This window comes from Vespa velutina, chromosome 5 (assembly GCF_912470025.1).
Source record: "Vespa velutina chromosome 5, iVesVel2.1, whole genome shotgun sequence".
Classification (NCBI taxonomy): Eukaryota; Metazoa; Arthropoda; class Insecta; order Hymenoptera; family Vespidae; genus Vespa; species Vespa velutina.
In genome coordinates, this window is record NC_062192.1 from 7,548,857 (window position 1) to 7,573,576 (window position 24,720).

The following is a 24,720-nucleotide window of genomic DNA, read 5'->3' on the forward strand; positions in this document are numbered from 1 at the left end:
CGAAGAAGAAAGAAAGAAGAAGAAAACGAGGAAGGTTGTGGGTGGTGGTAAGGAGTATAAAGGATTACTACAAGGCAAAAGAGTAGAACATACGGCAGATCGTCTTCTTGTTCGACTTCCGATACCGTAAAAGTATAACGTATGCATATAAGGCAGCTATGGAACGCGTCCCGCGAGACGCGTTTACGAGCTTGGATAACATTTTACGCGAAGCCGAAAGAAGAATGTCGAAGCGATACTTTATCGCTAAATCCGTTAGCCGTTGTAAAAGCACCCTGAGGCTTTACGATACATCTATGTGCCTGACGGGGCTAAAAGTCAAAGCTCGAAATACGACGTGCTGGCAATTCGCATATAGGTAGAATCAACAACGAGTTTTCGATTTTGATCTACTATGATATTATCTTTTATCAAATGAAAAATAATGATACTTATATATGAGCAAATTTAACTATTTTCCAAATTTAATACATAATAATTTTTACAAATATTTCTTGTTTCCTTTTTCTTTTTTGTTTCGTATTTAACCAATGCTTAATACATAAACAGCCAACGTTTGAAATCTCGCTCATATTTTATAAATTATAATTTTCTTAATATTTTCATCATTTCTAAGGAAAAATATTTAAAAAATCCGACATTTGATTTGCAACTTGATGGGAGTTGATGTAAGAGTCACTGAAAGTCAATGTAAATGGAAAATAACGAGAATGTATTCGTTCTATCGTAACACGTTATGTAACACGTTCTATGTAACATGTTAAAACGAATTTCTTTTGTAAAATTCTGACATTTCTTTCGCTTAGGTCACATTACGCGTTACAGACTTGTTGTCATACTTATAATTTATTCAACGCGAAGGAAATAACTAGAATTCTATTAGACACGCACACGTTGCTATAGTTATAATTAGGCTAGTTCACTGGCAGTATCCATTTGCCCTAAATTCAAGGATGTTTGCTGTCAGAAGTTCAGTCCCTAAAGGGAGTACGATAATCGAGAAACGTTAGCGAACACGTATCAGAGTCCAACTTAATGTAAAGTCAAAGACATCTTGGTAAAGTGACTACTTCCATTTTCAAGAGTAGTTACATCATTCATTTCAACGATCGAACTTCTACTTCTTAGTTTCTTCAATCGATTTCTACGTCGAAATAGATCGAACAGAAGTTATTCGAACGTGAGAATGTTTCCGACGTATACATACAAAAACAGACATACGCAACATACACATTTGTACGCAAACACACACATAGAAAGACACACGGATAGTTGTAAACTCGTATATTAGTTCGAAGGAGGAAACGCAGATACATCTTATTACAAAGTTCTCGCGCTCGCCCATACCGTATCGAAACATTAGAGTTAGTTACGGTAAGATTTATCACGCATTCCGTGCATGCAGACCACTTCTAACATTCTGTTAGTTATCTTTGTTATGTATATATATTACAACAAACACACACATACACATACACACACACACATATATATATATATACATATATATATCTAACTTTTATCGTATAAAATAATTTGTAGAAGAACAGAATACGTTTGATGATGATAATTAAATTAAATTGAATCTTAAGAGCAGTTTAAAAGAAATTGTAGTTAAGTTAAAAGGCAACTTTATATACTTGTCCCTTGTTTTGTGGTTGTTAAAATACGAAAGGAGAAATACGATCAACTTGGGATATAATCCCAGCTGGAGTGATAGAACATCGAACGACGAGGAAACGAACTCATGATTTAAACATAAGGTACGTTTAATATAAACGAAAGCATAAAGGGTGTACTCGCCAAGGGATAGATAGAAGGTGCTTAGGATCGTTGGGAAAGAAAGAGTTCCCTGGAATAAAAAGTACCGTGCTTTATAAAAGGGTGCAAAAGAGAATGCTGGCTGTTGACGAGCTAGCTTCTTGATTGGCTTTCCTCGCTGTCCACCGTAAAAAGAGAGTGAGGAAGAGAGAAAGAAAGAGAGAGAGAGAGAGAAAAAGAGAGGTGTTAAAAAAGAAAGAAAATTCCTGCAGGAATGGGCGATACAAAAGGCCAACCAGGTATCCCACATACAAAGCCCGAGCGATGAGTACAATAAAACGAACAAAACATACGATGGAAATTAGTTTAAGTCATTTGCACGATGGTATATTCGCAAGCTACGAATCGAATTCAACGGACGTGAATATATTCATTTTAAATTGAAAAGATCCTCACCTTTTATGTTTTCCTAGCGTTATTCCAAGTTATAATGGGAATCGTGTAGTCCGAGAATACATTCGTGTGACTTTTTATTTTTATTATCTAGATCTATTTTATTATTTCCTTCTTTATATACAGAGTCGTGATAAAGTGGTGAAGTTAATAATAAAGGATCGTCATTATATAATTCAGGATAATTTTCTAGTTTAAATGTGCAAATCAAAATTGGCTTTACCTTCTGTAATTATTTTAAGGTAAAAAACGTAAATTAGTAACTCTCGAAAACTGTATTACCATAGCATGGTAAGATAGTTACAATATGAATGTCGACTGTTGATAACATTTTTTTCTACGCTTAACCGGACATAATAGATACTTATTTTCATATTACCGATAAACAATATTACAATATTCATATTGGCTTTCGAATGGCATTGTACGACTAATATATTACAAAATGTATAACCATAAAATTATAAAATACGAATACTTTATTCTTCATAAACGTTTTTTTTTTACAAATAACAAATTTAAACCAAGGACGGCCCTTATCAGAAACTAATGTTTTTAAACTATACAAACGTTAATGATTTCTTTCTTTTTTTTTTTTTTTTTTTTTTTTTTTTTTTTTTTTTTTTTTTTTTTAAGTAGTTCGTTTCATGGAACACATTTTACACCGCTTACAACGCTGTATTAGTTCTAAACGTAACGCGATGTCGATATAAATCTTTGAGACAAGATAATAAAAATGCACAAACGCAGAGAGGTGGAGAAATAGGCGCATAAAAACATCGATGTCTTTCCTCACAAGCGAAGCAACGCGATATGTCAGATGAACGTGGAAAGGCGACGCGAGCGTGACCGAGCATTTCGAGTGGGAATCGAATATTTGAGTGTGACAAGGAATAAAATATATTTGTGAGACTTTAATCGAAAATTTTCACTAATCGAGTGGTATAGAAGAATATTAAGAACAAGAAACGACGCGATAATAAAGAAATATTTGCAGAAACTATAACAAATTCTTATAACGTGGAAAATATTAAAGTTCTCGAAGCTATTTTCTTCACTGCTAGGCCCATATCTATGCATGCATAGATTGAACGACAAAAATAACATTAATATTTTCGTTTCAATGCAAGTGCTTATCAGAATTATCCTCTAATTTAATATATCATTTATATATAATTATATTAAATCAAAATCATCGAAGAATAAATTTTCTAGAAAGATCATTTCCCATGATACAAAGAAAAGACCTAATTAAAAATGCAACATATGCGTCAATATCGCAACTCATTGCTAGAAACTGAATTACTAGAAAACTCATTGCTAGAAAATGGCTACTAATAAGTTGATATGAATATCGAGAAGGAATTTTGTTAGGATGAAAAACTGAGAAAAAGAAGAAAAAGGAAAAGAAAAAAAAATTTATATCTCGATTTGCAAAGAAAAAAAAAAGAAAAAAAGAAAAGAATAAGAAAATTATTTACCATTAACGATATTCAACAAATGCAAACAAATAAGAGGAAGTTTTCTCAAGACGATACCGGAAACGCATGTCCATAGAAAGCAAACAGACAAAAACAACGCATTTCCTTTTGCCCTTATTATTGTATACGAACGCAAGAAGTCTTGGAATTTCTCAATAAAAGAACCATAAAAAAAAAGTGATGAAATCCACTAGTTAAAGAAAAATGAAAGAATATTCGAGATAGAAGTACATCATATCGATGAATCGAAAACGTAATTATTCGGGAGGAACTCGTTTAGCTTTTCACCGAAAAAGAAACGAGAAGGATGAAGAAGACGATGACGACGATGCGAACGATGAATACTAGCATTCTCTTTCTATCAGGGGGGTACGAGGATTACAATAGTGAGATAAACGTTGATCCAGAAGAGATATTGCCGAAAAACATGAACGACGTTTTAACGTCAATCAACTCTACGTGTCTCGGACATGCACCAAAATTGACCAAAATGATTTACCTCAAGGCCATTGTATTAGCTGTCATGTCGATCGTCAGTCTAATAGCCAATCTTGCTACGATATATTCAGTGACAAAAAATCGACGAAAACAGCAAAACTGGTCAGCCATTTATACTTTGATATTACATCTATCCGTGGCAGATCTTCTCGTAACGATATTTTGTATCGGTGGTGAAGCAGTCTGGAGTTATACCGTTCAATGGATTTGGGGTAATGTCGCTTGCAAACTCTTCAAGTTTCTCCAAGTGTTCAGTCTTTATCTCAGCACGTTTATCCTCGTGCTGATAGGTGTCGATCGTTTCGTTGCTGTTCGATATCCAATGAAGAGTTTGAGTACAACTCATCGATTTCTCAGATTCGTCACGTTTGCCTGGGTACTTTCTATACTTTTGGCAACACCACAGGTAATATTAATTAAATGCTCCAATTAAAAATCGAATATCGATAGATTATCGTCCTTCGATATCTTGTTCATAATTAAAGTACTTTACATGTTTTGATATTTAAAAGGAAGTAACATCTGTTTTTCTTTCTTCCGCAAGATCATTGAATCCATATTAACTTCCTGTTTGAAAATGTATCGTACTTTAACTATACGATTTTTTCTTTTTCGTATTTTGGAATTCTTTTTCTTAAATCGTGAAAGAAAGAGAGAAAGAGAGAGAGAGAGAGAGAGAGAGAGAGAGAGAGAGAAAGAATGAGAGAGAGAGAGAGAGAGAGAGAGAGACGAGTTGTAGAAAATAGTCGAGGTTTCGTCGTAAAAATCGAAAGAGTTTAGTAACTTCTCACGAACTCTACTGCATCGATTTTTATCAAAGAAGGAGCGATGCATCTTCCACATTATTATCGTTTCTCGTTCCGTCTTCGTTATCACTTTTTCCCATTCTCTCTTCTCACGGCTACCGTTAAATTGTCTCTCGAAAACGCATCGATCACAGAACCCGATGACGATCTAAATAACGATGTGAAAGTTTCTCGTGAAATAAATTTCTTGTCGTGATGTTCGAGATATATAATACATACATACTTCGTCCTATGGATTTTTTTTTCCGGACTTCGTTAAAATTTTGTCTGATACTTTTAATTGGCTAGGTATGAATGAAAATCTAAAATACGTTATAACTATTTTCCTTATTATATTCATAACATATTATAAACGTATATAAATATAAACAAAAAGTTATCGACCGTATTGTACTAGATGTTGTATTAGACGTTATAAATAATAAAATTTGTTTCTTGAAAATGTCCGGCATATTGGAGCAGCTTTTCAAATTATTTTGTTATTACGTATAATTAACAGAAATTCACAAACTGTCAATTAATTAAGTATAATTAATTCTTTTAGAATCAGGTCGTTAGCAAAATCATTAAGATAATCATCATCTTCGGTTGATTAAGATAAATCATACGAATTAACCGTACATGACCTCGTATCTTTATTCATTATAAAATGGAACAGATATCGCATTATATTTAGTTTTTACGAGAAAAAAGAAACGTATGCGGAGACAGACGGTTAAGATATGCCATACTAAAACATATTGCAACAGCAATAACCAGTTCTCCCTTCTACTTTCTTCAATTATAAATAATTATCTATTTGATATTTGATTTCTTACTACCTTCTTTTATCTACCTCTCTTTTTCTCTCTTTCTCTTTTTCTCTCTCTCTCTCTCTCTCCCCCTCTCCCTTTCTCTCTCTATCTCTATCTCTCCGTAGTTTAATATGTATAGAAAATTCATCATCTATAATATCAGTTGTAATTAAATATTAGTAATAATTAGATAATTAGTAGTATCAGTAATAATTAAATAAAAAATTAATATTTTTAATAATAAATATAATTATTCCTTATAACAAAAGAAAAATTAGAAAACGTAAGTACTCAGATTTATATGTGTATATATTATACAAATATTTATATATCACAAAGAAATATTTTATATAAAATAATAAATAAAAAAGTACGACTTCGAAAGATTTTATAAAATAAATTATCGAATATTCTTTGAGTCGACATAATCTGATGAATGAAAATGTGATAGATATATTACTAAAAAAAAAAAAAAAAAAAAAAATCAATTTAATTATATGTCCCTATTCACAGTGTTATTGTGTTAATATTATATTGATCGTGGGATTAATATTTAGTAGGATAATGAAATACCATGATCACGTCTTCCCACAGAGGGTATCGAAGAATGACTACTATTTTCACATTCATTGCAATCATTATTCTCGATCGTTGGTTTTAGAGAAAGATTCTCTATTTTCGATAAAGGACTTATCGATCTTCCTCTATAAGTTCTACGTTTTTTACAAGAGCACTTCCTCCTCCTTGATCTTCTCGGCTTACAACGAGATCTCCTTCTCGAACTTCGATGTCTCCGTCGTTTCTTCTTACATTTACACGACTTACGTTTAACTCGTCTTCTTGATTTGCAACCACGTCTCTTTCTTCGTTGTCTCCGTCGACAATACCTATCTAAAAGACCCAACTCTTGTGTCGCGATTTCCTCGCATTCAGCTTGTGTATCAGTTGGTAAGCTATAATGTATGCCATTTTTTTTCAAAATTCCATAAGCGATACCACGTTTCAAAGCTACTTGCATCTATTTCATAAAAAGAAATACGATAAAATATAGAAAGTTAACAAATTATTTTGTTCCTCTATTAAAAGAATTCATGTAACATTCTCATATCAATCGAATAATTTATAATTAACATTTAATAAGACATTAATAGGATAATATAATAAAGGGTTAAAACAATATCACTCAACCTGACGACGAGCTGTTTCTAATGGTATGCTGTAGGTAGACGTGATGTAATTTAAAATTTCTCGCGACGTCGAACCTTTTATCTCTCGCAACTCTTTGATAGCCGAGATCACTAGAGCCAAGGTCTTGGCCGTTAAAATCACCATGTTGAAAGGTCAAGACATTGAAGGACTATGTAAACTTTCGAGAATGTTACCCTGTATAGGAATTATTTTTATTGGTAATCTTGCTTATTCCATGTATTTTAATATATGCTAAATATTTAAATTCTTGTCTTATTTAAAAGAAAGTTTCAGAGACGTTCGGAATATTATGTATCGATAAGAAAGAGAAATAGTGTTTGTGTGTATGTGTATGAAAGAGCCGAGCAACTTTATCCATAAATGGATAATTGTGCAGACAAGAGGGCGCCAATTCTCAATGTCTACAGACAAACAGATCATTGATAAAGTCTCGAGGAATCAATCGCGGCGTCAGGTGCATAACGTATGAATGATCGAAATATCTCAAACAAGTCGGGATATCTTAAGAAGAAAATAAACTGTGTCTGAAGCTTGCAAAACTACAGAAAGAAAGGGAGACAATGAAATGTGTATCAAAGGTAAAGATTACCTCGACAAGTAAAACGTCAGAGAACGTTTGGCAATTCTTTCGAACTCTTTTACTTCTTTGTAAGCTTCACTTCATGTTTTAACGATATCTCTCCGGATATTACGTGCTATACACGATGAATTTTAAATTTAGAGAATGAAACCAAAACATTACTTATTTTAATAAGAGAGGAAAGACGAACGACGAGTCGGACGACTCGTTTGTTTATCTATGATCGTCCGATGTTTGTAACTAAGCAGAAAGAGAAAGAGAGGGAGATCGATCCTTATTCGATCAAAATTCACATCTATCTTCAAGGACGTGTTTATTTTAATATATATATATATATTTTTTTTTTCTTTCTTTACGAATATATGTGTATATATACATATATAATTTCCAAACACTATGTCGACAGATAGTTATCTTTCACGTGGCACGCGGACCTTTTGTTGAGGAGTTCATACAATGTGTGACGCATGGATTTTATACGGAACCATGGCAAGAACAGTTGTATGGTATGTTTAGCATATTTTTCATGTTTCTTTTACCACTCGCCATTTTAATTACCACGTACGTTTCAACGGTAATTACGATATCAAGTAAGTAACGAATATTAGTATAGATTTTTATATCAGCGTATAATTCATCTATTCGATCAATGATTAATTATTTCTTATCATTATCTTTTCAGAAAGTGAAAAAGCATTTAAGTCAGAATTAATTAACAATAATTTGCAACGTACGAATAGTGATATTAATAGAAGAAAATTATTACACCGTGCGAAAACGAAATCGTTGCGTATCAGTGTTGTCATAGTTGCTGCGTTTGTCCTTTGGTGGACACCATATTATACGATGATGATAATATTTATGTTTCTTAATCCTGACGAACACGTAAGTGATAACGTATATTTCATCTGGAAAGATCATTTTATTGACGAATTTGATGATCTATTTTTTATTTTTAGCTGAGCGAAGATCTCCGAAGTGGAATCTTTTTCTTTGGTATGAGCAACAGTTTAGTGAATCCATTGATATACGGTGCCTTTCATCTTTGGCCGCAACGGCAGAGGAAAAATTATTACCCCAGGTAACGTTCGTGGTAATAAAGAAAAAAAAAAAATCATTTATAACGCAAAGAAATCTGTTTATATTTTCTTTATTTATAAGTCATTTCCATTAATATCTAGAGATTTTTTAACATTTCAACGACGAAACACTTATACAAGTAATAATCGTTCTATGAAAGAACTCCAAGGAGCACGAGCATTATTTTTATCACATGGAACACGAATATCGAGAAACACCCCCGATGAAGAAGAGGACCACACAGGTCATGTATAGATCATATAGGTCAATGTATGTATATGTGTGTCTATATATATATTATATATAATATATATATATATTATATATTATATATAATATATATAATATATAATATAATATATATATATATATATATATATATATATATATTATATTATATATTATATATATATATATATATATATATATATATATATATTATAGTATATATTATATATATATATATATATATATAGGATTTTCTTCTTTTTGCAATTGCTTTGGAGTAACTTTTTTATTTTTTATAACATTTGTATTCTCTGTTGTTTGTGTTAGTCTTCTTAAGCCTTTGATATTATGACTTTGATATTATGGCTTCCTTATTCTCTAATTCTTTCATATTATTATCTTCATTATCTGGAGAAACATCTATTTCAGAATTAGAATCGACATATAATTTATCATTTTTGGTAATATTTGTAAGATATTTCAAAATCATTTATTTTAATTGCTAATATATCATTATCTGTTACATTTGAATATTCATAGAAGTTATCATGTAAATTTTGAACAGAAGCAATATCATGTTGTTCTGCTTTTTCTTTTATATTTTCATCTACGCTTATATTTTTATCATATGTTTTATTTGTCTTTGTAAAGAATTTTGTTAAAATCTGTTTTATGAGACTCTTTCTTTTTCATTTTCGAAAATCTTTTAAATTTGATATTACTATCTATAACTTCATCATGCTGCACAAATTTCCCTTGAAACTCTTCTTCTTCATTCGATATTTCTATCAATTCCACATCAGTTTTACTGCAGCATGATGTGTTACTTTCATTAGGGATTGTATTATCCACATCAGAATCTTCTAATAATTCTCCCTTAGTTGTAACTTTTACAATTTTGGGAATTTTACATTCCTCTAGAGATTCTAATTTTCTTTCTTTTGAAAAAACATTATTTGATACTGTTTTAGGAGATGACACTTCAAATGTTAAGCGTGCTGTAATAAATATAAATGAATATTCATTTGAATTATAATGTATTTCTAATAGAATAAAAAAAATATAGAATTTCATAAACAATAAAAGTGTTAAAAAACTATATGATATTTATACCTTATTTATTTATATCAACTTTCTTCTTTTTGAAGAAGTGGCCTTTTCGATAATACAATCATCTTGTACATCCATTACATAAACGTTTCTTTATCTCTGAACAAACAGAAAAGTTGAAAATGAAATACATTTCTGTAATTTATTAAAACATTATACCATTTAAATAATATTTAATATATTTTAATTTCTTACCTTCACTTCAATTGCGCAATAGTAATTTATTTATTAATACATAATACGCTTGATAATATCAGTAAAATAAAACGAATTTGCCAATAGAACGATATAACCTAATTAAAAACTTTAAATTGCATTGTTATAATGTATAAAATTAATATACTTGAATAGTAAGGCACTAATTAATGTATTTACATAATATTAAAAAAAGATATAAAATATACGAATTCAATTATCTATTATGAAGAAGAAGCAGACACAACAAACGTATATAGAATACCATTATTTTCCTTCTCAACAAAATTCGTTAGAAAATCACTATACAGAAAATCTGTTAGGAAATCACTATTTCTTCCATAGGGATTTGAAAAATTTCACTAAAATTAAGTATCTAAATTCTTATATATCTAAATATCAATAAACCAATCATTAACTCCATGAGAGACATTCACCAATAGAGACTTGTCTGAAATATTGATAAGTGCTACCAACCTTATTTCTACAAGATTTTCATCGAAAGCGAAATATTTTCACTAAGATGAAGAATATTTTTTTATTGTATATACAAGATAATGTTATTCTATGGTAACTATTTTTTTATTATTTTATATTTGAAAATAAATTAAATGAAAAACGTTAAAATAAAAAGTTATATTACGTTACATATAAAAATAGGTTATACCATAAGTTAATTGTATCGTTTATTATTCTTATGCTCTTTCATGCTTTACAAATGTAAAATCCGTTTATAAATGATTTTAGTATTAAATGTAATAATAATTAATTATTATATATATATCAATATATAAATATAATATATATATATATAAATATATATATATATAATAATCTTTGACATTCAAAAGTTATTCTATCTAGAAATAATAGAGAATAGATTGGAGCAAATAAGTAATGTTTTTGCTAAAGTAAGTTTATCAAATATATGTTTTTTACAAAAACATAGGTCAAACTATACGACTCATAAAACATTTACAGTTAAATATAAATTATACGTATGTACTTTAATTATGAATATTCGTATGTACTTCCTATATAAAAAGGATTATTAACATTTTCTTAAATAGCATGCAGTTATTTTATATGCTTTTTATGAATACTTAATGATAGAGATTTTGCTAAGTCACATAAGAAAAACTAATTATCTTGTATACGAAATATGATGTATGTCACTGTAATAACAAGTTATAATAAAAACAAAAATTGCTAATTATATCACTTCTAATTATGTTATGATTATATGATTGATTTACATGCTTGTTATGAATATTTTTAAAATCGAAAATGCGTATATTCCTTGGTTTTTTGCAATCACTATCTTAATAAAAAAAGTCATTGAAATACGACGTTTTTACTTAAAATAATATTTTGATAATAAATATAGGATAAGAAATTATTATAAAAAAAAAAAAATAAAAAAAAAAAAAGGAGAAAAGGTATTTATGTTGTATTCATAAACTTAAAATATTTTCAAATACTTTCACACGTAAAATGATGTAATATATGACATATATTCCATCATTTATTTTATATGTATATACACGAATTCATATTATATACATTTATATACATATATATATATATATATATATATATATATATATATCTTAATTTTAACGTTTTGTATTTAATTTATTTTCAAATATAAAATAATAAAAAAATGGTATATTAGATATACTATATATAGAATAAATGTATCTTTTATATACAATAAAAAAAATATTCTTCATCTTAGTGAAAATATTTTGCTTCCAATGAGAATTTTGTAGAAATAATGTTGGTAGCATTTATCAATGTTCTAGACAAATTTCTATTGGTGAATGTCTCTCATGGAGTTAATGATTGGTCTATATTTAGATATTTAAGAATCTAGATATTTAATTTTAGTGATATTTTTCAAAACTCTATGGAGGAAATACATATAGTGATTTTCCTTTTACATTTTCCCGCGGATTTTGTTGTGAAGGAAAGCAATGCGGTGTTTGCACCTTCTTCATAATAGATAATTGAATTTGTATATTTTATAACTCTTTTTAATATTACATAGATGTATTAATTAGTGCCTTATTATTCAAGTATATTAATTTTATAGTTTATAATAGTGCAATTACAAAATTTTTAATTAGGTTATACCGCTTCATTGGTAGATTCGTTTTGCTGATATTATCAAGCGTACTATGTATTAATAAACAAATTACTATTGCGCAATTGAAGTGAAGGTAAAAAATTAAGATATATTAAATATTATTTAACTGGTATAATGTTTTAATAAGTCACAGAAATGTATTTCATTTTCAACTTTTCTGTTTGTTCAGAGATAAAGAAACGTTTAAGTAATGGATATGCAAGATGATTGTATTATCGAAAAGGTCACCCCTTCGAAAGTGAGAAAGTTGAAACAAGGTATATATAATATATAGTTATTCAATATTTTTATTGTTTATGAAATTCTATATTTTTTTGCTCCATTAGAAATACATTATGATTCAAATGAATATTCATTTATATTTATTACAGCACGCTTAACATTTGAAGTGTCATCTCCTAAAACAGGATCAAATAATGTTTTTTCGAAAAAAAGAAAATTAGAATCTCCAGAGGAATGTAAAATTCCCAAAATTGTAAAAGTTACAACTAAGGGAGAATTAGAAGATTCTGATGTGGATAATACAATCCTTAATGAAAGTAACACATCATGTTGCAGTAAAACTGATGTGGAATTGATAGAAATATCGAATGAAGAAGAAGAATTTCAAGGGAAATTTGTGCAGCATGATAAAGTTAAAAGTAAAAACACTTTAAAAACACCAACAGAAACATCAAAAAGTACAGACGTTAAGAGAAATAAAAAAGTTACGCCAAAGCAATTGCGAGGAGATGAAAGTGCTAAAAAACGTAAAGAAAAGGAAAAGTTAAGAATGGTAATGTATAATCGTGATGATAATCAAATTATTTTTAGACCTTTATCGTTTCTATGACATTATGTATATTTTGTAATATTTTTTATCTATATACATATATAATTATTGTCATTCAGGAAAAAGAAAGAAGACGTGAGGAAGAACGGAAGAATAGACGGAAGGAAAAGGAAAAAAAGCAAAAAGAGAAAGAAGAAAAGGAAAAAGCAGAACGTGAACAGAAAAAAAAAGAAAGAGAACAAAAAGAACTTAAAAAACAAATGGAAATGGAGTACGTACCAAACTGCTTCATTTTGTAAAACGAAGTCACATATTTGTATATAGAATAATTACGAAAGGTATTTTTTTTTAGACAAAAACAGAAAGAGAAAGAAGCAAAAGAACAAGAACGTCGTAAAAGGGAAGAAGCTAAAGAAGAAGAGAGGAAAAAAAAAGAAGAAGAGAAATTAGAATCCGAACGTAAAAAGCAAAAAGCAGCTTCAAATTTTGCTAGCTTTTTCGTTCCTAAAAAGCAGGAAATTAAAAATGCAGAGGAGGAGAGTAATACGAATGTACAAACTTTCATGCCTTTTGAGATTAAAGCAGATATGAGGATTGCACCAATTTCTAGAAGAAGATTAAAAAAAAATGAAATTTTATTGCTAGACGATAAGTTTAAAAGTGGAAGAGCAAAAAATAATGACTTGTATCTTGCAGAAATGAGAACTAAAAAAATTATTACACATAAATCTGAAAAAACTTGGCCACTTGAAGCGAAGGATGATGATATAATCGTATTAGGTAAAAAAAAAAAAAAAACTGATAACAATAATAATACAATGTGGTAATTAATTTATGCAAAAAATATTTATTTGTTTTTTAATGATTATGGCACAGATGAAGAAGAGAATGATAGTAAATCGAGTGTAGTCTTCCAGCCTGAGGTTGTCATGGATAAAAATCGGCCAAAATTATTACAATTTCATGAAAATCGTCGACCACCATATTGGGGAACTTGGAGAAAACAAAGCAATAATATAAATCCTCGTCGACCATTTTCGAAAGATGCGGTGAGTAAAGAATCTTCTTTAAATTTATTTTCTAATGCGAATTTTTAATGCTCTCCATAAAAGACACGATGTAATAATCGGATGAGGTATTACTTATACTTTAAGATCTTCATTTCTTTAAGATTCTATTTCTTTTTACACTGATTCTATTTCTTTCTACACTTTAAGATTCTATTTCTTTTCGTGTCAAGTCAACTCCTAATGAAATTATTTTTGGATTGAGAATTCACTAAATCTCTGGTAGTACGTTCGTTTTTCCACTACGAAATCCACGTCCATTTTGAAACAAGGGATAAGTATTTTTCCTATGCACCTTACGATGTTTTGCTAGGTGATCGCTACGTGCGAATCTTTTCGAACACATTTCGCAAGGATAGGGTTTCACTCCCGAATGTGATCGTCTATGCCTCGCCAATTCGTCTGATCGACTAAAACGCCATCCGCAACCTGACCATGTACAAGCGAATGGTTTTTCTCCTGTATGACGACGTAGATGAGCTTTTAAGTGAGACGCTTTAGCGTAGACCTATTAAAAAAAAAAAAAAATCATGTTATCGAAATCAAACTATATTTTTCGCTTACCTTAAAGATATTTTTAATTATATGTCTAATACCTTTAGACAGCCTTGATAAGTACATGGAAAACATCTATCCTCTGCTGCATTAGCCAAATTACGATTAGTGTAATCGTGAGTGGCCAATGCGGCTGTAGCTGCTGATGAAATAAGTAGACTCTCTTCTAACTGATTATTATTATAATCTGTAACTAAAATCCAATAATTATATATATATATATATATATATATATATATATATATATATATATACATATTCTTAAAGATTTCAAATTTAAGAGATTCTTTCAAATTATAATATTTCGTTACCTATTTCCTCCGGTCCTAATGTATTTTCTAATGTCCTTAAATCAATACCAAGTACAAGCAATGGTTCATCATTATTGAATATTTGTTGTGGATTTGGCAAAGGTAAATGTAAAAATCCTTCGCATCCTGCCGTACAAAGTGGTGTTCTTTCAGGAAGACCAGAGTTCCAAGTTCTGTCCAAGCACCACTCCAATTCAGAATCTAATTCGCTCAATTCGCTCAAACAACCTGTACGAATGTAATTCATGAAATTTTTGGTAGATTTGTCTTTTTTAATTACAGACGAAAAAAAAAAAGTTACATTTATTTATCGTTCCACAGGAAATATATAATCTCTCATTTCTAGGTAAATAGATATGATTCAAAGATAATTGAAATGTTAAAAAAATTATTTATACTAATTTACAATTATTTATTTAATTTTTTAAATATTGCGCCTGAAGACGATCACTTTCGTTGATGATAGTTATGGCGAACGCCATCTAACAATAAAAAACTAGTTCAAGTTTTTAGCATCAAGTTAACGATGATATACACTCGCCGATACAATTATTCACGAAGTATTGAGTGCTGCCTTTCTCTTAGGGGCTATATTCGTATACATGAATAATTAGAAAAACGTATCGATGAATAAAAATAATTAATTAACAATAATCTTACCCGAGGAAGATGTAGATGTGTTTGTCATCCAATCGTTCCAAGAATCCTTCGGAGAACACGTTAATTCTGTATAACATTCAACGGGTGTCGTCAAAGATATTGCATGATTGTCGATATTCTCTGAATCATCGCTCAAAGGAGTCCTGCAAGAGGATTCATATTCGGAGGGTAGATTCGATACAGAGGGTGACGATAGTGGTCTATCGAAGTTTATATCCGTCGTTAATCCCAAAGCAGAAAATAATAGCTCATCTGCCATCTAAATGATCAAAAAAAAGAAAACATTAGTTAGATCGAATAATAATAGATCTACGAGTCAAAGAACAAAGTTTAGATATATGAACGTGAAAATGTATGAATCAGAGAGTTGCAAAATAAGCACTGACAATCGCGTACTGTATTACACGCATTACGATAAAGACATTAATTCATTCAATGAACCTTACGTATCGAATTAAAATTGAATTTTATCGCAAATTATCATAAGATAATAGAAAGAAAGAAAGTTAATATACGACGCCGCATTAAGATACACGCGTTAAAATGTTTCTAAAATCTCGTTTCGATACTTACGTCGAACATCAAAGTTTCCTCGATCATAACGATAGATCGATTCTCCATAAACTTTCAGAAGAAGAAAAAAAAAGAGAAGAGAAGGAGGAGATCGTAAATTTTATCCTCGATCGAAAATAATTTATTATTTAGTATCAAGCTATACAATCTTTTTTGCCAACGACCAAGACCAACTAAACAATAATAGCCAGTGGTGATCGTACATTTCGTGATAATAGTTGAAATTCTTGAAAGACAAAGGAAGAAAATATTAACACAATCGATAAAATATGAAAGATAAAAAATTTAATAACGTAACGTGAGTAGTATCGACTGGTTATTATTACGACGAAGTTATTACTTCGTGATTCGCATTGACTACGATTTGCTTGATTATGTTGTGTGCAAAATAGAAAAACCGGTATCTTTGGTATCCGATCCTCGGTCTCACACATATGTGAATGTTTATACACACATACACTGATCGAGGATAGACAAATGATCGATCTTGTTGGAGCTCGCACGTGTACCTTCGTCGTCGAGGATCGTTTTCAGACTGTCGATCGGCAGATCGAAGACGACGTGTAGTGCTTGCGTTGTCATCGCACACGACTCGAGAGATAATCGCCGCTGTGCCAGCCGGTGCCGTGTCACTGTCGTTCCTTCCCAAGGGATCGAGAAAGCACACCGATCTCCAGAACCGTACCGGTCCAGATACAGCTCTCGTTCCTCGCTATTTTATTCCGTCATCGTTCGTTTATTTACGAGTATCATTCATCCTTCCCTTGCTTGCTAATCGTCCTCTCGCGACCATCAACTTTTGCGACACGCAAAAGTCATAATATTTCCTTTTTTTTTTTTTCCTTCTTTTTTCTTTCTTCTTTCTTCTTTCTTTTTTCTCTTTTTTAGAAAAAAAACTTACATATGTGGCAACTCATCTCGTCGTATCTCTTATAAATAGTTTCACTTGTTTGTTTTTATTCCTTGCCATATCTGATCGTACACAAACTAAATAATTCGATCTTATCGTCAAATTTAACATACCAGTAGAAACGAAGATACAGTAATCATTAGCTTTCTTGATCGCATAACAACTTTCATTGTCAAGGATATTGTCACGAGTTTTACTAAGATTTTCCAAGGAGTTCACACTCTCTATATATTGTATCTTCATCGACGATTGTTCGTCTCGAAATGGCAATGGCTTTGACCTAGAGCGACTTCGAGGGGCTTGAGTCATGATAAAGTGTCAGCGAAGTCAGTGGCCACCAGGAATTTGCTTCCATGTACTATATATGTTTATCGGTTTGAAGGAGGCTGACCTTAGATATAACATATATATTTATATTATTTGCTCGCACTTTCGTATAAAGAAGAAGAAAAAGAATGAGAGTAGTAGAGGATCGATTGATTTTTATTTTTATTTCTTTTTTTTTTTTTTCCGTTTTATAGGAAGACAGAAAAGAATCAGTTTTCGTTATTTTCGAGAGGATACTCTCGATTCTCTGCTAGGATAAAATAAACTTCTCCTATGGTTTTTTTTTATTCCTTATTTCTTTCTTTTTCCTTTTTTTGTTTTCCATTTCTTTCTTATTCATCATTTTATGATTTATACGCGTGCATTGCTCGATAGTTATCGCGGTCTCTTACCACGTTATGAAAAACAGACCACACCACGGCGGTCTATCACCGTCGTTTATCTGCGAGATTGACCGCGTCCGCGGTATGTCTTTACTGGATTGCTCTGATCTATTGCATTTAAGCGCCTTTTCGATTCTCTATCGAACGATACCAAGCAACGATACGAAGAGAGAAAGTGAGGTGGGAGAAAGAGAGAGGAGGGGGGAACTAATAACGTCAAGCAATTCATTGGCACGCGTTAACATTGTCGTCAGAAAATACACTCATGGATCACAGAACACCGAAATCATTTGAAAATGATTATTTACGTGGATCGTTTCGTCATCGTTGATTGCGATATTGGTTGTAAATATTTTTTTTCAATTTGATTGAATGACTTGTTCATTTTATTTTTCTGTTTCGTCCGTTTGGATAGACTAATTTTGTTGTTGTTTATCTTCTTCTTTTTTTTTTTTTTTTTTTTTTTTTTTTTTTTTTTTTTTTTTTTTTTTTTTTTTTTTTTTATAAAGAATGCAATGCTCGAGAACAGCGAGCATTATTAATTATTCTCTATTTCGCGGTGCGACTGGAAATTCGAGAAGTTACTCGTAGAAACTCTCGAGATAATTTTCGCTCTCAAAATTTTTCCATCCCCCATAGACCGCCCTGCATTTCTAATGATCAGATACGATTATAATGTTCGTTTCCGATTTTCTTTTCTCCCTCCCTCCCCCCCCCTTCTCTCTTTTTTTCCTTTCTATTTCCTATACATAATATCTGAAATATCTGATTTAATCGAATTCGCCGGAACCTTATAGACAACCGTCGCAACTTTTTGATAAGCAGACATTCTGCGAAATTTATGCTCGTATAGATAATATTAATTTATCTAATGACGCATTTTATAGAGAGAAAGAACGCGTCCTCATCGCGCATTACAGAGGATCACGTTGAAAGAATATAATATATCGAGAATGATAAAGAAGGAAACAGAGAACGAAGATATCGAAGGATTGATTTAAAATCGACCGCTTTTTTTTTCTTTTTTATTATTTTTTCATTTGTTGTAAATGTTCAGAAGACGCGATTTATTAACGATATCTAAGAATAAACCCAAATAAATAATTTATTCTTATCGTTTCTATTGAAAGAAATTTTTCAATATCGCTTTATATGATCTTGCATAGTAATACGTAATAGTTTTTCCTTTATGGTTCTTTCTTTCTTTTCTTTTTTTTTTCTTTTTTATTTTCTTTTTTTCTTTTCTTTTTTTTTCTTTTTTTTTTTTTTTTTTTTTTTTTTTTTTTTTTGTCAAAACTCCATGATTAGAAAATTCGGAAAATTTTCAAAAGAGACCCGCCACGATGACGGATCGAATGCGAGTCAGCATGAACTTTATTAGCTTCGTAACACGTAATAAAGTTCAGGAAGGACTTGGGTATATTTGGAAATAAATCAGTTACGATTGTAGAAAGAGAAAGAGAGAAAGAGAGAGAGAAAGAAAAAAAGAGAGAGTTAATCGCCGGTGTGTGCGCGCGAAGAGAAGCAACGACCATAATCTTAATGGGGCATATAACAGCCATTACAGATGGCCCGCTGGGTGACAACACGCTGTAAATAACGAGGCTCGCTCCTCCGGCAGGCACAGTCGAAACGTTTACGCGTTACTTCGATAAGTGCATTTTCTTCCCTCTTTCTCTCTCTCTCTCTCTCTCTCATTTTTTTTTTCCTTTTACGATTAGTCCCACTCCGAAAGACTGGGCCCCCGTATTCGATATTACGTATCTATATATATGTATATATGTGCGTGCGTTAGCGTCTGTTTTGGATTTTTCACGGCATGCTCTGCCGATCTGGCCAGAGGCGTCAAGTTCACGAAAAAGGCACGAAGATCTCTTCTTTCTTTTTACACTTTTTCCTATTTTTTTATTTGTTTTTTCTTTTTTTCAAGATAATTAATCATAGTTACAAGTTTCGTTCGACGTTTCAAAAATTGCACCATAGTTGGGTAGATCACGGTAAATATATTAAATAATAAGATATCTTGTAAAGAGTGTGGAAAGAGAGGGGAGAAAAAAAAATAATTTTTCGTCATTTATTCGTACCATATTAATGAAAGAATATATCGAAAAATATCGAAGTCAAGATAAATAAGAAAAAATTCGGAGTCCTTATGATTAATTTCAATAAATTTTTGGTGTCAATTCGTACTTCGTATCTTCGTGGACGAATTAATTCATGTTTAGTAATCGAAATACGCATAGATAACGATAGAAATATCGTGAAGTACATGATTTTTTTTGCAATTTTTCGTATCGTTATACGTGTATTTGTAAGATATCTGTAATCGGACGTATGTAGTAAGTAGTAAATAAAATTTTAAAGATCTATTGATTTTCATCGGGAAATCGAATTTTTCTGTTTATTTTCTTAATTTTCTTTTTTTTCTTTTTTTTTTTTTTTTTTCTCTTCAATTTTACGAAAAAGTCCATTTGAGTCGAGAAAGATGCGCCGTTGTATTATCGCATTGCGTATGAATAGTTATCGTATCCGGAACTAACGAACATGAGCGATCTACGATATTTGCCCACACGTCGAGCATCAGCGACGTGATGGCGCGCGACTATTCCTGTCTACGTGATAATAAATACTCTTTTATGTATATGATGGACCGGTTACCTCGTATCGCTGCCGAAAGCTGCTACAGTGCTTCTTTCTCTTTCACTTATAATTTCTTCGTTTCCGTCTTCGTTTTTCTGCCGTCTTCTTGTCGAAAGTACACTTTTCGAAATGCCCGCTTCTTTTCTTTCTTCCTAACCGGCGACGAATAATATCAACGAGCCGGTAGATTACGTTCCTCTCCAACAATAAATTAATGTCTCGAGAAGGTCTTGTAATTGATGCTCGCGTAGGGATGAAATCGACGTTGATTTATCGGACAAAGGTTCCCTTGCCGCGGTTGTAAAGAGAGAGAGAGAGAGAGAGAGAGAGAGAGAGAGAGAGAGAGAGAGAGAGAGAGAGAGAGAGAGAGAGAAAGAGAGAGAGAGAGAGAGAGAGAGAGAGAGAGAGAGAGAGCCGAGAATTTATTGACTTTTAGGCGAAGGAACGTTTCTCGCCAACGATCTCGATATATTCGACTCTTATTGTTTCTTATTAATCGAATCGATTCCTCCGTTCGACGTTTTCTATTCTCGTGTAGAACAAGTTCAAAATAGCTACGTTCTAAGCTACCAAGTTACTTTAAGAATAAGAGAATTGCAATGATGATGATGATGATGATGATGATGATGATGTTGATGTTGGTGTTGATGTTGATGTTGATGTTGATAATAGTAATAATAATAAAGAAGATTATTCAAATCACTTTTCGTTGTCACCAATCGCGAAGATTTCAAGTTCAATCATTCGAGAGATATTAAATCGAAAATATTCACAACGTCTTTACATTTTGACAGACTTGATTGTTCGCGGCGTGCTCTTCTGTTGTCTGTAAAGAAGAGAAAACGAAAGCGTAGTGAACAACACGTGCCAACTGTAATTGGTCGCTTGAAGACTTGATATCGGTCGTCAAGGAAGTCGCTTTTGATACGAACGTCCTGCTTATTCATTGTATATAGACTATAATAATGGTGGGATTCCTCAATCATGTATGAAAATAAGTTAGCTAAATATGGGAATACACTTTATGTATATATATATATATATATATATATATACATACGAAAAAAAATGTCATTATAGTTGACTTTTAAATGTACATCTAATCAAGTGATTTCGATATCGACTATTTTTAGAAATGGTTCGATTACGAGGTCGATTCCGATGAGGAATGGGAGGAAGAAGAGCCTGGAGAATCTTTACATGGTTCGGAAGATGAGAAAGATGAGGAAAATCCGGATGACAATGAATATGATGTTGACAATGAGTTCATGGTACCACACGGGTAAGTCATTTGAAAAAGAAAAAAAAAAAAAAAAAAGAAAATTCGTAGATCTTATTACGAGCAAGTGACAACGAGCGAGCTCGTAAATTGTTCCCTTCTATGCATCCCTTCTATGTATCATTCACGATACGGTATCATATTCTTTCATAATTACGTGTGTCTCTTTTAGATATTTGTCCGACGAGGAAGCCCGACCTGATGAGGAGGAAGACGAAAGTATGGTAAGTTTTTAAACTTTTTCTTAATGTGATTACCTATCTATTTTCAGAATGATTATTTATCTATTCTGAACGAATATCTCCTGTACTCATAAAATATATCTTTCAGACACCGGAAACTCAGAAGTTCAAGTTGAAATTGTTGGGTGAACAATTCGAGGCCGAAAGAAGGGCGAAGATGTCCAAATTGAAACCGAAAATAATCGGTTGCGTTTGGCTTGGTCCAGATAATATTTATCCTGAAAATAGTGAGTAGAAATTGATCTTTATTGCGTGAAATATTTACATAGGAATTATGAAAATTTGTTTTTCTATTTTTTCTCTTTATTTTTTTATTTTTTTTTTAATTTTTTTTTATTTCTTTTTTTTTTTTTCTTTTTTTTCTTTTTTATTTTATTAGCTCCTAAGAGAGTCGTAGAGTTTTTGACAGCACGACAAGCTTGGGTATCGCAAATACCTGTCGTACTTCCGTCCACTATGAGAGAGAATACAGACACCAATAGCGGTACACCATTGAAAATCCAAACCACAGGAAATACGAGGAAAACGAAAGTACCGGCAGAAGCGTTGGCCGACTTGATTCGTTTAATTCATGGAAATATCCATGGGAAAAAGTTCCTAGTAAAAGAGTTCCTCACATTTTGGAACAAGAAAAATATAAGTAAAGACAATCAGATCTCGAAAGCTAGCTTAGGGAAAAAAATCGGTGAAATAGGAAGGTGGATGTCCTGTCCTGAAGAAGGACAGATGCATTTGAAGGCATGTTGGTACGTTTCTGAGGATATTAGAAAGAAATATTTGGATGTTGATGAAAAATTAACCCTACCGAATCGTTGGACATATAATTTAACACCTAAACGTAGAAGTGAGATTTCGGATAGCAATGATAAGCTAGAGAAACAGGAAAAAGACAATGAGAAAAATAAGAAAAAGGTACCGCTTATAACTCAATTTACAAAGAAAATTACTCAGGAGGAAATGAAACGTCAACTTTCAGCCGAACCAAAACAAATTATAAAACCTACACCAATATTGCAAAGACCACCGAAACGAGCGGTTTTAATTTCTATCCCTAAGAATGAAAAAAAGGAGATATCCCTGGTAAATATTAAAGAATCTGAAAGTAAGAAATCGGATGATAGTAAAAAGAAATGATAAAATATGTATATAAACCACCGGGTGAGCTATTGCTACGTATATGCATTACATGTGCACGAAAATGTATTAGGTCAAGTAGATATATATTGTAAAAAAAAAAAAAAGAGAGAAGATCGTCATGTAATATAGTAGACTGAAGATGCAATTTTTTTTTTTACTAATAATTCATAGTGATACCGTTCAAAAGTTCATATTTCATAGATACATTCGCGTTATTCATTATATATATATATACGAATTATCTATTAATATCACGATTTTATCTATCGTTAACATATAATATCTACTTTTTTAATAAATGTCTATGATCGCGTTTGCAAAAAATAAATTCGTATTTAGATTGGTGTTTCTATCTATGAGAGACTATCATTGATATATAAGAGATTATATTTTTCGATACAAATATATTTATTCGATAGAAATCTTTCAAACGGTAAAAATTTTATTGTGTAAAACGGTAAAAATTTTGTGATATCTTATTATCGACTTGAAAATAATTATGATGTCAATAAAGAAAGAAACATTAAAGAAAGATTACTATTTTGTCACGTTAGTACATGTTCCAATAATGATATTTTACTCTCATATATCTTAAGTACATTATTAACTTAAAAATAATAATAATAATAATAATAATAATAATAATAATAATAATAATAATAATAGTTACGGTTTATTAAATTTTTATAATCCGATCACATGCGGAATACTTACCATATTTGGTAGTCGTACATTCCTTTAGTTTCTATATGCATATACATATTTGTTTCCTCGTTAATTTCAATTAATATGTTCGATCATTAATATCGAAACGTCGTTTAAAAAGTGATCAACCGATACTGGAAAATTCATATGAGCCGTATTTTAATAAGGACATTGTAAACTTAATAAAGTTTATTTTAATTTTGTATTAACGATGTCGATTTTACTTCCAAACTTTTCTCCGTTTCTCTTCTGGATGAGAGTGCGTTACGATTATTAATTTGCATTGGATAGTTGCAATTGTTGCGGTTATAAATACATATGAAATACTTACACGTGGAAAAAGATACTTTCACGCGCGCGATATCGAATTTTCTAGTAATAAAATGATAAAATTGTATATTTCTCTCGGCATGGTACCAGCATAGGTATCTCGTTTCACGAACGTTTAAATACCATCGAACTTGCTGTAGCAAAACTCATAAAAAAATATCAAACACGCGCGAGCAATTTGAAGAGTAACTCGCAATTCTGTGATATTGAAAATTTTGTGGGAGAAAAAGAAAGAGAAAGAGAGAAAGAGTAAGAGAGAGAGAGAGAGAGAGAGAGAGAGAGAGAGAGAGGGAGAAAGAAAAAAAGTAAAGAATGATCCAAAGGTAAGTTTTACATTCGGCAGTTTGGATTTGTGGTTGTAGGGTTTACCGATCCGTAGCATATGGTAGGAATGAACGAAAGGGCGACCCTCGAGATCGTGGTAATTATCGAATCACGCTTGAGATCCGACGAAATGTGTAGAGAACCATGATAACTCTCCTCTT

At 31.3% G+C, this 24,720-nt stretch overlaps 3 protein-coding genes and 1 long non-coding RNA gene across 10 annotated transcripts; 2 read left to right on the forward strand and 2 right to left on the reverse strand.

The window, feature by feature from the left end:
* The first annotated feature begins 2,871 nt into the window (after positions 1-2,871).
* LOC124949242 (gonadotropin-releasing hormone receptor) lies at positions 2,872-8,962 on the forward strand. 3 transcript variants are annotated; one of them, XM_047494001.1, is made up of 6 exons: positions 2,872-4,405; positions 4,484-4,599; positions 7,989-8,172; positions 8,265-8,467; positions 8,542-8,663; positions 8,764-8,961. In XM_047494001.1, the coding sequence occupies exons 1-6, from the start codon at positions 4,003-4,005 to the stop codon at positions 8,915-8,917; spliced, it is 1,182 nt and encodes a 393-aa protein (XP_047349957.1). In that variant the 5' UTR covers positions 2,872-4,002; the 3' UTR covers positions 8,918-8,961. The 3 variants fall into 3 exon arrangements, with proteins under 3 accessions (XP_047349957.1, XP_047349959.1, XP_047349956.1); XM_047494003.1 differs by having other exon boundaries at positions 2,872-4,599; positions 7,989-8,088; positions 8,764-8,962; XM_047494000.1 differs by having other exon boundaries at positions 2,872-4,599.
* A 192-nt stretch (positions 8,963-9,154) lies between these two features.
* On the reverse strand, positions 9,155-10,495 carry LOC124949059. Its single transcript, XR_007100954.1, has 3 exons — positions 10,196-10,495; positions 10,004-10,099; positions 9,155-9,888 (listed from the first exon to the last, which is right to left on the reverse strand). It is a non-coding gene; the product is annotated as an uncharacterized LOC124949059 (long non-coding RNA).
* Positions 10,496-12,123: 1,628 nt separating this feature from the next.
* Positions 12,124-24,115, forward strand: LOC124949186 (chromatin assembly factor 1 subunit A). The gene is made up of 10 exons (XM_047493868.1): positions 12,124-12,417; positions 12,514-12,601; positions 12,716-13,119; positions 13,236-13,387; positions 13,469-13,896; positions 13,993-14,165; positions 21,676-21,824; positions 21,994-22,045; positions 22,152-22,290; positions 22,443-24,115. Exons 2-10 carry the CDS (start codon positions 12,535-12,537, stop codon positions 23,195-23,197), a joined length of 2,319 nt encoding a protein of 772 aa, XP_047349824.1. The 5' UTR covers positions 12,124-12,417; positions 12,514-12,534; the 3' UTR covers positions 23,198-24,115.
* Positions 13,948-21,395, reverse strand: LOC124949187 (Wilms tumor protein homolog). 5 transcript variants are annotated; one of them, XM_047493869.1, is made up of 7 exons: positions 20,561-21,395; positions 16,623-17,583; positions 16,283-16,508; positions 15,710-15,968; positions 15,050-15,277; positions 14,780-14,931; positions 13,948-14,691 (listed from the first exon to the last, which is right to left on the reverse strand). In XM_047493869.1, the coding sequence occupies exons 3-7, from the start codon at positions 16,328-16,330 to the stop codon at positions 14,395-14,397; spliced, it is 984 nt and encodes a 327-aa protein (XP_047349825.1). In that variant the 5' UTR covers positions 16,331-16,508; positions 16,623-17,583; positions 20,561-21,395; the 3' UTR covers positions 13,948-14,394. The 5 variants fall into 5 exon arrangements, with proteins under 5 accessions (XP_047349825.1, XP_047349829.1, XP_047349827.1 ...); XM_047493873.1 differs by lacking the exon at positions 16,283-16,508 and having other exon boundaries at positions 16,792-17,583; XM_047493871.1 differs by lacking the exon at positions 16,283-16,508 and having other exon boundaries at positions 16,741-17,583.
* Positions 24,116-24,720: the final 605 nt, after the last annotated feature.